Source organism: Grus americana, chromosome 4 (genome assembly GCF_028858705.1).
Source record: "Grus americana isolate bGruAme1 chromosome 4, bGruAme1.mat, whole genome shotgun sequence".
NCBI lineage: Eukaryota > Metazoa > Chordata > Aves > Gruiformes > Gruidae > Grus > Grus americana.
This window is the reverse complement of record NC_072855.1, coordinates 64,452,367-64,465,558: the sequence shown is the minus strand read 5'-3', so window position 1 is coordinate 64,465,558 and position 13,192 is coordinate 64,452,367. Positions and strand designations below refer to the sequence as shown.

At 53.8% G+C, this 13,192-nt stretch overlaps 1 protein-coding gene across 2 annotated transcripts; it reads right to left on the bottom strand.

Moving 5' to 3' along the window:
- Nucleotides 1-95: 95 nt before the first annotated feature.
- Nucleotides 96-5,049, bottom strand: IBSP (integrin binding sialoprotein). Of its 2 annotated transcripts, none has more exons than XM_054824547.1 (7): nt 5,000-5,049; nt 3,818-3,882; nt 3,688-3,738; nt 3,489-3,560; nt 3,245-3,298; nt 1,148-1,249; nt 96-834 (listed from the first exon to the last, which is right to left on the bottom strand). In XM_054824547.1, the coding sequence occupies exons 2-7, from the start codon at nt 3,869-3,871 to the stop codon at nt 253-255; spliced, it is 915 nt and encodes a 304-aa protein (XP_054680522.1). In that variant the 5' UTR covers nt 3,872-3,882; nt 5,000-5,049; the 3' UTR covers nt 96-252. The 2 variants fall into 2 exon arrangements, with proteins under 2 accessions (XP_054680522.1, XP_054680523.1); XM_054824548.1 differs by lacking the exon at nt 5,000-5,049 and adding an exon at nt 4,758-4,841.
- Between the last annotated feature and the right edge of the window lie 8,143 nt (nt 5,050-13,192).

The following is a 13,192-nucleotide window of genomic DNA, read 5'->3' as shown; positions in this document are numbered from 1 at the left end:
GCACCTGTAGCCCCTCAGCCCACCAAGCACTGTGTTGCTCCGCTGACCCAGAAAATTTGGCAGCAAACCTTTTGTCACCAACGAGCTCAGTTTGGTTGCTTTATTTCATTCCGCTTTGCGAGATACAAAAAAAAGCCTGGGACGGAGCCAGCGTGCACCCCAAGCATGGCAGCTGCAGTGAGCCTTTGGAAGCACGTTCCTGAGTGGGATGGGGCAGGCGGGGGGTAGCACCAGGGCCGCCCCCCCGTCCGCTCACTGGCTGTAGTAGTAATCCTGGCCATACACATCATAGCCATGCCCCTTGTAGTAGCCATACTCATCCTCATAGGCCCGGTAGCTGTCCCCGCGGGCGTACTCATCCTGCTCCCTGTAGCTGCCATCGGTGGTGCCCTCATCCCCCCGGCCGTGGCCCCCAGCTGTCACTTCATACTCCCACTGCTCCCCGGCTGTGGTGGCGTCCGTGGGTCCCCCATCTCCTGTGGTGGTCGCCTGGGACAGCCCCTCTTCACCGGTGGTGCTGGCAATGGTGGTGGCTTCGGATTCCTCCTCCTCCTCCTCCTCCTCTTCCTCTTCTTCTTCTTCTTCCTCCTCTTCTTCCTCCTCCTCAGCCATGCCAGTGCCCTCCTCAGCCACCGCAGTGCCATTGCCGTGAGGTCCATCTTCCCCCTTGGTGGTGTTAGTGCTTGTGCCATTGATGCTATTCTCATTCTCAGAAACCTCCTCTTCCTCCTCCTCCTCCTCCTCATTCTCATCACTGTCTTCATTTTCAGAGTCGCCCCCCTTGCCGGCAGCGCTGTTCCTGCCCCCCTTCAGGGGCCCTTGGCAGCCCTTGCCCTGGTGGGGGGGAAATGACACAGCATTAGTTGGGGGTCAGGAGGTTGCAGCTTTTCAGTGCTGTGTGACATGGGGCAGGCGTGGGCACAGCTGAGCATCTCCTGGGGCCTTGCATGGCAAGGCTGCCTTTTTGGGGTGCCCCTTCCAACCCTTCTGCCGCGTTAACGCCCAGAGCTTGCCCCAGCTGCAGGCATCTTGCGCAGCAGACCCCCAAGCAAAAACGGGGTGCAGGGCATCCCATGGGTGCAAGCAAGCATGCAGTGAACATACCCCCGCTCCATGGGTGCTCTCCTCCAGCCCCCCCAAACCACACCTGCTGAGGGGATGCAACTTCTCCTCCCAGCCCACCCCGGCTGTCCCCAGGGGCTGCTCCAGCGGGGTGGCCAGCTGCCTCGGTGCCAGCGCGGGATGGCTCCTGCAGGGACAGGGAGAGGATGGGGCAGGTGGTCAGCAGTGGGAGTGGAGCGCAGCCCTCCCAGCAGCGAGGGGAGCACGCAGCATCCCCGCAGTGTGTTTGGGCACTGCTCTGAGTTTCCTACTTTCCCACGGGTCTCCCCCCAGGCTGAAATTGAGAAGCTGCAGCAGGGCAGCCCAAGCCATGCAATTAAGTGGTGGTGGCTGGAGTAGGGCGTTCCCATTCTGGCTACACATTTTGCTTTACAAAGCATCTAAAGGTTTGATTTTGAAGTTACCTCTCCCAGTTTCCAATAAACAAAGCAAGCCACAGGCGCACAACATGCGGGCACACTACACACCAGGTGTAGATAGCTGGTGAGAGCGTTGACAGCTCAAAGCCAGGCGTGAGCCCGAACCCCACTAGCAATAAGCCATCAGCATTGCTTGGCCCCAGAGACCACACAGTGGAGCGGGTCTCTCAATGGGGTGCACTGCAGTCCACATCATTGCTAAAAAAGGCAATGAATAACCCAGATGCAAGCAAAGCCTGGAACAACCACTGGGAATGGGTGGGACAGCTCACCCAGCCCCCAGCCTAGGAGAAGGAGCACCTTGCCACCAGCAAATGAACCCAGCCATGGTGGGAAGATACAGGGTCACTGCCATCCCTGCCCTGGGCAATCCCTGCTGCTTGCATGTCAAGACCAAGGACGCTCACCCTGGCATTTTGGGCCAACTCAGACACTTAAAATATGGGGGCATCTCATGCAGAGAAAACCCAGGCTGTTTTCCTCTCCACCAGAGGAGCCACCAAATGGCATGATGCAGCTGGCTGTGCGGATGTGAGTGATGTCCCCCATCTAGCAGCCGATACAATGGTGCTCTTTACATACCTATAACTGACCTTGGGGCCTTTCATCATGATTTATCTTGCTGACCATCCTCTGCCAATGAAGGTACGCGGCATCCCTGCCCAGGAATGGCCACTGCTCTGGTGCCCTTGAAATGAAAGGGGCAGCCCCAAACAGCAGCTGCATTCCTGCATATCACTTAATTTCTTGGGAATGAAATTCCCCCTTTGGCTGTCTCATCCCACTACTCAAAGTTACCCCTAGTGATCGCAGTGGTAGAGGAGAGCAACAGGCAGAAAGGGGCAAGTTGCAGGGGGGTGCTGGGGCTAGCCGAGGCGCCGGGGGGACAGGGGCCACCCCACGCTGCACCCCAGCCCCAGGCGGGCCTCCAAAGAGTGTTTTAAGACCAGATGCCCAGGCTTGCACTCCTATTAAAAAGATCCCTAAATTAGCATTCAAATCATTATATTAAAAAAAAAAAATTAAAATATGTGATTAGACCTGACACATAGGTTTCCAAGCATACCGGATCTCTGTCTCAGAGTACCTGTGTGTGAGACCACTGGATTATTCTGGGCACCTTCATAACCCCTGGTGTTTAATTTTGGACCCAGGTGACTCTTGCAAATGCAGCGGTGCCCAAGCTTATATTGATGCAGCAGACAGGAGCAGTGTTACCGGCTGGGCTGGTACAAACGTGCATTTCCCAATATAGCATCAGTTTGTGTCCCTCCACACGCACGCGTGCAGAGCATAACTATTTTCCATAGAAATTTTATCAGCACTATGGGGGCAATGCACCCTGAAAGGGGAAGATAAGAGGAGTCCCTAACAGCACCTTTTGCCTTGTGGGTGAGCCTCCCTGCTTCTGCCCTTTGGCCTGTCCTGCTCCTTTCTGAGCCACTGAAAATGGAAACCTGGAAAGTTTGTCTCAGGGTTGTTTGGTGCATCACCCGCCCATCCTCTTTAAAAAAAGAAGAAAAAGGAAAAAAATATGCAAAAAATAATAAAATAAAGCCCAGAGTAGAAAATCCAGTCGCATCCAGAGTGTAAGGCTGTGGGTGGCCAGCGGCCACAAATGCTGATTAGCAGAGACTACAAAACCAAAGAAAGTTCCCAAATTCCTATATTTGTTTTGAAGGCTTCTGGTTTGCTGTACTCACCCCCTCTTCCTCCTCCTCCGAGCCATCCCCCTCTTCCTCTGATGAGTCACTGCCCTGAGGAGAGGGAAAATCAAGCCATAGCCAGGCTGGTGGGTCTTCATTGGTGTCACGAGCATGATGGTCTCAGCCCAGCCCTGCAAGCCAGTGGCAGACAGGGTGCAGACCGTGCCCATCGTCTCATTTGGGCCAATATCTCCATATTTGGTGGGTGGCGAAGCATCAGCAACCCATCCAAAGCACCCACCTGGTACCGTCGCTGCAAGGGATGCACGTAAGCGTATCTGTACAGGTAATACCGGTGCCTGTTCTTGAACACCTACCGGGAGAAGAAGGGAGTAAATCCCATCAGTCTCAGGGCCTGGGTACAGGAGTGACCAAAATCCCCTTGTCCTCAAGGCCAGTGCCGCGTGGGACTAGGAATGCAGGGCGGGGGGACATCCTACCGCATTTTCTTCCGAGTCATCTGACTTGGATTGCCGCAGCCAGCTCTTGACCTGGGGGAAAGGCTGGGTTGGCACACACCCCACACCAGCCCCAGCGACGCCGGGGGTCCCCCCACTGCCCGGCACTCACCGAGAAGGCGCACGCCATCCCCACCAGGCAGGCAAAGACCAGGGCAGTCCTCATGGCTGCTTTCTCTAGGAACAGCGAAACACGGCAAGGGCTTGCTTTTCAGCTAGAAAGCACCATCACTACCCCAAACCATACAGGTGTTTGTGCCCATGTGGGTGAGCTGGGAGAAGAAAGGCTCACCTCCAGCCACCTCTTGATGGGGTCATCCAACCCCTCCAGAGACCCAAGTCCCTTTTTTTTTTTAAATTTTTTTTTTTTTGTTATTTGACAGATCTGCTTCAATTTCCATAAATACATTTTGTTTTTGCAAGAAGCCACAAAATACCAGAAGAGTGAGTTTCACCTGGTAGCGGACACACTGCTTTCCCTGAGCAAGACTACTCGTTCCTGCTTCCCAGTCGCTTGGGAGCGAGTGGGGAATAGCAGCCCCCACCAGAGATGCAACAGGAGCGGCTGGCAGGAGGGCTGTCCACTGCAGCCGCCCTCCCACAGCCCTGCAAGCTGCTCAGGCTCTGCCCAGGGAGCAATGCCCCTGGGGAATTACACCACAGAGAGTTTAACCTCATTGAGGAAAAAATAAATAAGCAAACAAATAAATGAATATAATTGGCTTCTACAGTCTATCATTGACAAAAATAGCAGAGGTGAGGCACCAATGCAAGCAGCTCCCTGTAGGCATACCCGGGGGGAGGCTTGGCTCTGGGCAGGTCTGAGCTGCACCCCCTAAGCACCAAAACCCAGCCTGCCCTCCTCCATCCGGGCCCCAGCAAGGAGCACACCAGACCCTTCCTGCAGCACCCCAGCCTCCTCCAGGGAGGGATGCTCCTTGCATGCCCCCGGGCTCAGTCAGGCCCACTAACCTTCCTTTTACCTACCCTTCCTCTGGCTAAACCCACCATCAGCTGTGCTGAGGTTTTGGGGGGAAAGTTATTATATTTACCTGCACTTGAAGTTTCCCCATCTTCATTTAACTCGGGCTAGAAAACAACTGGCCACAAGCTACTGGCCATGCAGCGAGGCTCTGGATGCTCATTCCCTCCACCCGAGTGCTTCATGAAGCCACAGACCCAAGAAAAGGCTAAAAGCAGCACCCAGCCCTGCCAGCAAGCTGATCCCCCCCATTCCCCTGGAAAAGCAGATGGCAACGCACAACCCAGCCGAGAAAAGCAGCAGCAAGCTTACCCCTCCACAGCACCGACAGCTACCCACAGAGTCAGCCGGCACAGATTTCCTCCTGCTGCTGCCCCGCCAGGATATAAGGTCTATTTTTGCCCCCCGCCCCCCCCAGCCAGTCGCCGCCCTGCCCGGAGTGACGCCAGCCCACCGGTGTGCGCCAGAAAACCCCCAAACTTCAATGCCGGCAGATTTGGTGCACAAACATAGTGCCCCGTGCCGCTGCCAAACCCGGGGAGGTTTGCACTGTGCCGCTTAATTGAGGGTCTGGTCTCAGAGGAACAGCTGGGAGGCCAGAGGGTATAATAACACTCTGGGTTTAAATTAAAATAAATATTGGGAAATCTGTTCTCGGGGGGTGCCTACCTCCCTTTTTGGGAAATTCTGTCATTGTTTTTTCAAGAAGACAAAAAAGACCAACCTCAAAGGCCCAGCTCCACAGTCACTTGGGCATAGCCGTTAGACAAAAAAAGGCTAAATCCAAACAAGTGCCTCTCCAGGCTGCCTGCAGAGGTGAAATGGGCCTTTGGAAGGGCCAGGAAAGAAAAGGGGACTCCGATACAGGTGTCCCCAGTCCCCTTTTAGGAGCCATTTCTGCCACAGTGATGCTACAAAATGCATTTCTGCTTTGGTCTTTGTGCCCCCCGAACCACACAGACCCACATAGGGGCCAGCCTGGCCCCCTGCTCTCCAAAATCAAGTATTCTCCAGCTGAAATCTGGCGGCTCTGCACACATCCCCAGCAAAGCAGAGTAACTGCGGGGGGGGGAAGCAAAACCCCACCCTCATGGCCACCCAAAACCCGGTGGGGACCTTGGTGGCAGGATACGGCCAGTGATCGGAGCCCACCCCTCCTGCCCTGTGCCTGACGGCAGGAGATGGGGGCATGTAGGTGCTGCAGCTGCCCCCCTGCACCCACCTCTGCAGGGACATCCTTTCTCCTTTCCCTATATTTATCATTTCCTGCTGGGATTTCAGCCGCCCAGCTCTCCAGTGCACCTCTGTTCCCTTTTTTCCTCGGATTTTCCTTGCACTCAGCAGCAAACGCCCCTTGCCGTTCCTGCATGCGCCTGGGCTGCAGCAGCTCAGGGGAACAACTCCTCGCCGAATGCAACTTTGCTTTCCATGGTAGCAAGGAGAATTGCAAATCCTGCCCGATGCCATCTGCCCTACGACCCTCAGCGAGGGAACAGCCAGGCTGGAAAATGCATGCCTTCAAGAAGGTTGATGATGCACAGGTTTGCCAGTGAGAAAACTATAGTTATTTAGGGCAGAAAAATCCACTTGAACTGAACACTCATGTTTCTGCTCAAAACCGGGGGCTGCACTTGCCAAAAGCCTCACGCGCATCCAGGGGAGCCCAGTTTGAGTCTGAATTTGATCAGGAAGCAAAAGATTTCCAGTTAACCAAATTCCCAGGTTAGGACCAGAAAGACAAAGCTTTTGTTGTTGTTATTTTGTCATCACCACATCAACAGGTACATCATGGGGAGTCACTAACTGCTGATGAAATGCCATGCACATGACATGTTTTCGAGGAGGGAGAGGTCCCTTGCAGCCCCCCGGGGGTCCGGCAGCCCTGGCAAGAAGTCGGGCCGCGCGCCCGCCGTGCAAACCTGGGGGCTGCAGGGCACAGCTGCGCTGCCCCGTGGGCTTCAAAGCCCGTTGTGTCACTGTGAGGAGCCGTAATTACAAGGGAGGCCTAGAGCTGGCTGTGGCTTTCAGCTGGCGCCTCGGGCCAGGAAAATGCACACACAAAGAAAAGAAAAAAACCCCAAAAGCAGCCATGCAGTTTTCTAATGCCAACGCAGCAGCCTCCGGTAAAGAGAGACACCAGCATCCTGAGGGACCTGGTGCTCCCCAAGACTCTGGGGCTGGGGGGCTGCTCTGCTGGGGGTGATGTGGGGGCACAGGACAGAGACGGCCCTGCTTCCCGCTGACCCACGCCGTCATGGGCTGCCCTGCGCAGGAGAGCAGCAAGCACGTGCCCAGCTTTGAGCTTAAATTTCATCAGAGCTGGGGAACAGAGAGTGCTGGTGGGAGGCGATTTTTAATGTAATTAAAGGGCAGCTGCTCCAGGCTGCTTAAAAAAAGAAAACTGACTATAAAAACGCATATTTCACCCAAGATCCTTAAAAAGCACCAGTATAATTAATGTGTGCCGAAGCGCCTCGCGCAGCCAGCACCTATGTTTAGCTCCTGTGCCAGGGAGTGGGTGCTGCCTGGGCAGGCCACCGGCAGCAGCCACCTCACAGCACCGTGCAGGGAGATCAGCCAAATGCATCCAAAACATTTCCACTTACAATAATAATAATAAATACATTTCAAAAAGCATCACATCTCAGGGCTGGAGCATTGGTCTCAATCCTTTTGCAAGAACTCCAGCTCTCCAAGGCAGCAAGGCTTAGAGAGGGTCACCCGTTTGCCCAAAAGCAGTGTTTGGTATCTGTTATTAAAAGTGACCACAGGATCTGACAGCTTCATGAAAATAATCTCACCTTTGTAGACAAACAGCTGGAAACAAAATATGGAACAGGTGACAGCAGCAAAAACCCATTTTTCAGGAGCATGTTGAGACAAGAAGGCAGGTGTGCAGCACGCAGCCCACACGTGCAAATGCAATGGTTTCCCTTCTGCACTCCCATCATTTTTTTTAACGTGTACACGTATGCTGCCATGCTTGCTGCTCCTTATGTGCTTTGGTGAGTGAGCTGGGAGTTAGGCTGGCAGCCCGCTCCCCAAACCCTGCACGGGCAGCATCACTGCCTTCGCGCAGCAGGTAATGACACACCTCTGCTGCTGCGCCTAAACCGTGCCGTCGGTCCTGTGACCCAGTGCTGGTGGGGTTTGCACCGGCCGCTGGCACCTGCTTTGTGCTGCAGCTGGGTGGCTTTCACCCAGCATGGCCTGGTGTGCTGGTTTTGGCTGCAATAGAGTTATTTTTCTTCACAGTAGCTAGTATGGGGCTGTGCTTTGGATTTGTGCTGAAAACACTGTTTATAATATAAGAGATGTTGTCATTATTGCTGAGCAGTGCTTACACAGAGTCGAGGCTTCACCCCACCAGCGAGGAGGCTGGGTGTGCACAAGGAGTTGGGAGGGGACACAGCCAGGACAGCTGACCCCAACTGACCAAAGGGATATTCCATACCATATGATGTCATGCTCAGCATATAAAGCTGGGGGAAGAAGAAGGAAGAGTGGGATCTTTGGAGTGATGGTGTTTGTCTTCCCAAGTCACCGTTACACGTGATGGAGCCCTGCTTTCCTGGAGATGGCTGAACACCTGCCTGCCCATGGGAAGTGGTGAATGAATTCCTTGTCTTGCTTTGCTTGCGCACATCACTTTTGCTTTACCTATTAAACTGTTTTTATCTCAACCCATGAGTTTTCTCACTTTTACTCTTCTGATTCTCTCCCCCATCCAACCAGGGGGGAGTGAGCGAGTAGCTGTGTGGTGCTCAGCCACCAGCCGGGGTTAAACCATGACACTCAGCAAGAGCACTACATACGGTTTTGATATAATTGCCTGAGCCCATGGAGACCTCATGGTCAGAGCGTCCCTGTCTGGCACAGGCTGACATGACTCCTATGTCCAAATTTAATTATTATTTTTGCAGGGCGGTAAACGAGCAGAGCAGCGTGCTCCTGTCCTGCCCAGGTCCACTGCGGGGCCGAGGTTGCGGTCGGGTTGCACAGTCCTATTTCCACGCCCTGAAGCTATTCTGGAAGGAAACCTCAGGGCTGAAAATAAGTAAAGAAAACAAAACCAGAAGGACACTTTGAGCATGGTGGGGAGAGGCCGAGGTGCTGCTGCAGCCAGGGAAATGGGCGCCTCTGCCATGTAGCACAGTGGCCAGGGCACTTCCAAATGTGCGTGGGGGCTCTGGAGGCAGAGCTTGCCCCAGTTCCCACCTCTCCCCATATGCTGACAGGGACAGGAGTGCGTGTGCCACAGCCACGAACCAGGCAGCGAAGTGATGAGCAAGGAGAGCGTGCACCAGCAACAGCATAAGTGTAAGGGATCTGTGTTGGGTTTGCGTGGCAAGGTTTTGGTAGCGGGGGGAGCTACAGGGGCGGCTTCTGTGAGAAGCTGCTAGAAGCTCCCCCTGTGTCTGATAGAGCCAATGCCAGCCGGCTCCAAGATGGACCCGCCGCTGGCCAAGGCCAAGCCAATCAGCACCTCTGTGATAACATATTTAAGAAGGAAAAAAAAACACTTAGAGAGCTTTTCCAGCCGGAGAGAGGAGTGAGAAGATGTAAGAAACTCTGCAGACACCAAGGTCAGTGAAGAAGGAGGGGGAGGAGGAGCTCCAGGCGCCGGAGCGGAGATCCCCCTGCAGCCCGTGGTGAAGGCCATGGTGAAGCAGGCTGTCCCCCTGCAGCCCATGGAGGAAGGATGAGGGCGTGTAGAGATTCCGCCTGCAGCCCGTGGAGGACCCCACGCTGGAGCAGGTGGAGGCACCTGAAGGAGGCTGTGGCCTGTGGGAAGCCCACGCTGGAGCAAGCTCCTGGCAGGACCTGTGGCCCCATGGAGAAAGGAGCCCATGCCAGGGCAGGTTTGCTGGCAGGACTTGTGACCCCATGGGGGACCCACACTGGAGCAGTTTGCTCCTGAAGGTCTGCACCCCATGGGAGAGACCACGCTGGAGCAGTTCGTGAAGGACTGTAGCCCGTGGGAGGGACTCCATGCTGGAGCAGGGGAACGATGAGAGGAGTCCTCCCCCTGAGGATGAAGAAGCGGCAGAAACACCGTGTGATGAACTGACCGTAACCCCCACTCCCCGTCCCCCTGTGCCGCTGACAGCGGAGGAGGTTGAAGCTGGGAGTGAAGTTGAGCCCGGGAAGATGGGAGGGGTGGGGGGAGGTGTTTTAAGATTTGGTTTTATTTCTCATTCCTCTACTCTGTTTTGCCTAGTAATAAATTAGATGAATCGCCTCTCTAAGTTCGGTCTGTTTTGCTCGTGACGATAATTAGTGAGCGATCTCTCCCTGTCCTTATCTCGACCCATAAGCTTTTTGTTACACCTTTTCTCCCCTGTTTAGTGAATGAGGGGAGTGAGAGAGCGGCTCTGGTGGGCACCTGGCCCCCAGCAGGGTCAACCCACCACAGGATCCCTCTCTCATTCCCCCTTACTGCTCATGGCACAAACCCAAACCCAAACCAACATTAGCTGGGCACGCAGCTTGTTTTGCTGCAAGCAGTCAATTTTAGATTAAAAGCAGGAGGGGAGCTAAAATGCACCACATATCAACCTTAGTTATCAGTACACAAACTTTATATATTGGCCCTCTGCAACTAAACTGTTCATACGATTTTCCTTTTTCTCTGAAGCAGCAAACCAGATAAAGGAAATTCATTCTATCTACATGCCGGGCAAAACGCAGGCCACGAGTAGCTCTGTATGGCAAGCACTTTGAGGCAGCCTGAACTTTGGAGAACAGAAACACAGCAAATCACTGAGACAAGGTCACAGCATTATCACAAATCCTAGCACTTACCACCACCCAGGTCCTCACATGTTTGAGCAGTATCTGTATATCATATTTCCTGTGTCTTTTTGCTTGGGTTTTTTTTTCAGGAGGAAGAAACCACGCACCAGCCAGAATAAGTTACCAGGACTGGTCCCACCACCAGTCTGCTGCCTCCATCCGCATTTGAGAGCCCTCAAACACAGCCACATGACAGAAACAGGAGGAAAAACCCCAAATAAACACCACCCACCACCCCCCCAAAGGCCTCAGTTTCAGGAGGAGAGCAGGCAGAGAGCCTGGGTTCATTGCAGAGGCACCCAACAACAACCTGCCCACCCAGGTCAGGAATTGAGTTCTCTGCTAAAGTCAAATCAGTGTCCTCGGACAGTCAGACATCGGGATGGCCTGGAGGCACGCTGCTCCCCATCACACGCTGGCACCGGCTGCCTACCTCCCCACTACTGCTCAAACCTGCAAAAAAACCTGAGCTTGGGCTTAAAAAATTGCGTGTGTCAGCAGGGAACTGCTGTGCTTGCACTGCTTATTTGTGTACATACCTGAGCTGCAACAACACTTGTATATGTATCTGCACATGCACAGACAAGTACGTGTCTCTTGCAGTAAGTACCTTAACACTCAGGCACTCATTTTATCTTTGAAAAAGAAGACTTTGAAAGTTTTTGCACTATAATGAACCTACTTTTTGCTCTGCAGGTGAAACAGCATTGGGTCTGGGACAGGAGAGGGCAGGTGCTCCCTCTGCTCCTCAGCTGCAGATTCAGCTCCTGTTTTCAGAAACCTGATGCCTTCTGCTAAAACAAAGCACCAGCTCTTTGCAACTTTGTATTTCAGGGTGTGAAAACAGAAAAAACCTGAACTGCAAACCACTTGCTCATTCTGCAGCATTAAAGTCTCCATAGCGAGCTCAGGGGGTGCAGTACAGGTGGATGCTAACGCTTGCACTTTACGTGTCATCCTGTGGTGCCTGACTCCTTGGGGTAGTGTTGGGGGCACCACAAAACTCCCAGGACATGGCTGAGCTGGGGGCGTGTGGGGGAAGTTATTTGCCATTGAAGTGCATGGCAGTAAAGGGAGCTGGAGGAAAGATTTCCTTAGAGCATTCAAAAGGTTTGTAATATTTTGGGGTTTCACCGACGTCAGAAGCTGTTCTCCCACGGTTGAGATGTTTCTTTTGTTCAGATTGACGGCAGCAGTGATTCCGTCAGAGGTTTTTCCTCTCCATTGAAAAATGCAATCAAACTCTCCCGGCCTCACCGTGCGCTTGGTGAGGAGCGGTTCCCATCACAGAAATCCACCACAGGGAGCACAGAAAGGACAATCCCATCAAACTGCTTCTTCCACAGATATTCCCATTTTGCTAAAGACAAACGGCGGCCAAAGAGAAGCCCTGCAGCCAGCTGCGGTGCTCAGCCCACCATGGGAAGCGCTTGGCTGCGCTGCCAAAAAAGCCGCTGCTGGATGGAGAGGTGCTCTGTGGGTCGTGAGGGTCTCTTTGTTTCTCCCAGCAAAGCCAGCAAAATAAGGGAGTTGAATAAATGCAGTTTGTGTGCCATGGCCACCCCAAGTGGAGCTGCTGCAGCTGGGCTTGTCACTGCTGCCTCCCACCGCTTCGGCCACACGGGCTACTTATTAAAAATAGATTTTTTTCTTCTTGGAAAGGACAAAAAAAATAAGCAGAAACTTTTTTTTTAAGATGATGCAGACTTGTGTTTTCACAAACCCAAATGCGACTAAAAATATCTGCTTTAAACTCCGATGCTGATTCCTGGGTAAATCACTGCATTCAGCTCTAGAGACCACCCCCAACGCACAAAAAATGCCATGTGGGTGGATAAGAAAAATGCATACATTGATGGGGGCATTTTTTGTCCTTGTCTAACCCACTGGCAAGCTGACCTTATAACTTCATCGCACATTCAGCCTGAAATGGGATGCAGAGACACTTCCAGTGACAGCAGAGCCCATGGTCAACCTTCCTAGCTGCTTTTCCTGCCTGCCCAAGAGCAGAGAGTGGGAGCAGTCCCCTTGGATGCTCACCACACACAGGCACATGCTGCAGAAACCAAACACATGAGCTGCTGCTTAAAAATGCCTTAAAATCCTCAAAGCGAGCATCTTTTGGCCAGGCTATCTCTGGCCATCCAAAACCTCACCCTGTGAAGCACTGCCTGCCACTAAGCCCCTCTGGATGGCAAGTGGGGTGTCCCTGCTTGTACACAGATGAACAGCATTTCATGGGGACAGCCCAGTGCCACCAGTGTCCCCCAAAACCTGCCCTTCCTGCTGCCAGGTGCTGGACACATCCCCTCACAGGGCCACCACGAGCGGCTCCCTCCCTGTGGCCAGGCGGGAGGTTTCCCCAGTGAAGGGCTGAGCTGTTGTGTGCGTCCCCCGTGATGCCCTGGAGGGATGGTCCCGTGGGAAGCCATCCTGGCAGGACCGGCAGGCAGCAGCCAGCTCTGGCACCAGCTCCCCAGCCTTTGGGGAGCAGCCAGCCAGCGGGAGGCAAATTTCGGGCGTTGCTCGCTGGGACGTGCGTGCAACTGCAGCCGGGCCCTGGGAAGGCACGCGAAGGGGACCCACGTGCAGGGGGAGTGCAGCTGGCTCGCCCTCCAGCACAGGGTGCTGCGTGCAAGGCACACACCCCTCCTGCTCAAACTTAAGCCAAATCAACCCAGTTTTTCTCTCCGTGCATAAAACAGGTGG

Coding starts and splice junctions, on each gene's coding strand:
- IBSP (XM_054824547.1), bottom strand. CDS start 3,871: ATGAGGACTGCCCTGGTCTTTGCCTGCCTGGTGGGGATGGCGTGCGCC. Junction 3,299..3,488: donor CCTTGCAGCGACGGTACCAG/GTGGGTGCTTTG, acceptor CCCTCTCCTCAG/GGCAGTGACTCATCAGAGGA. Junction 1,250..3,244: donor CGGAGGAGGAGGAAGAGGGG/GTGAGTACAGCA, acceptor CTGTCCCTGCAG/GAGCCATCCCGCGCTGGCAC.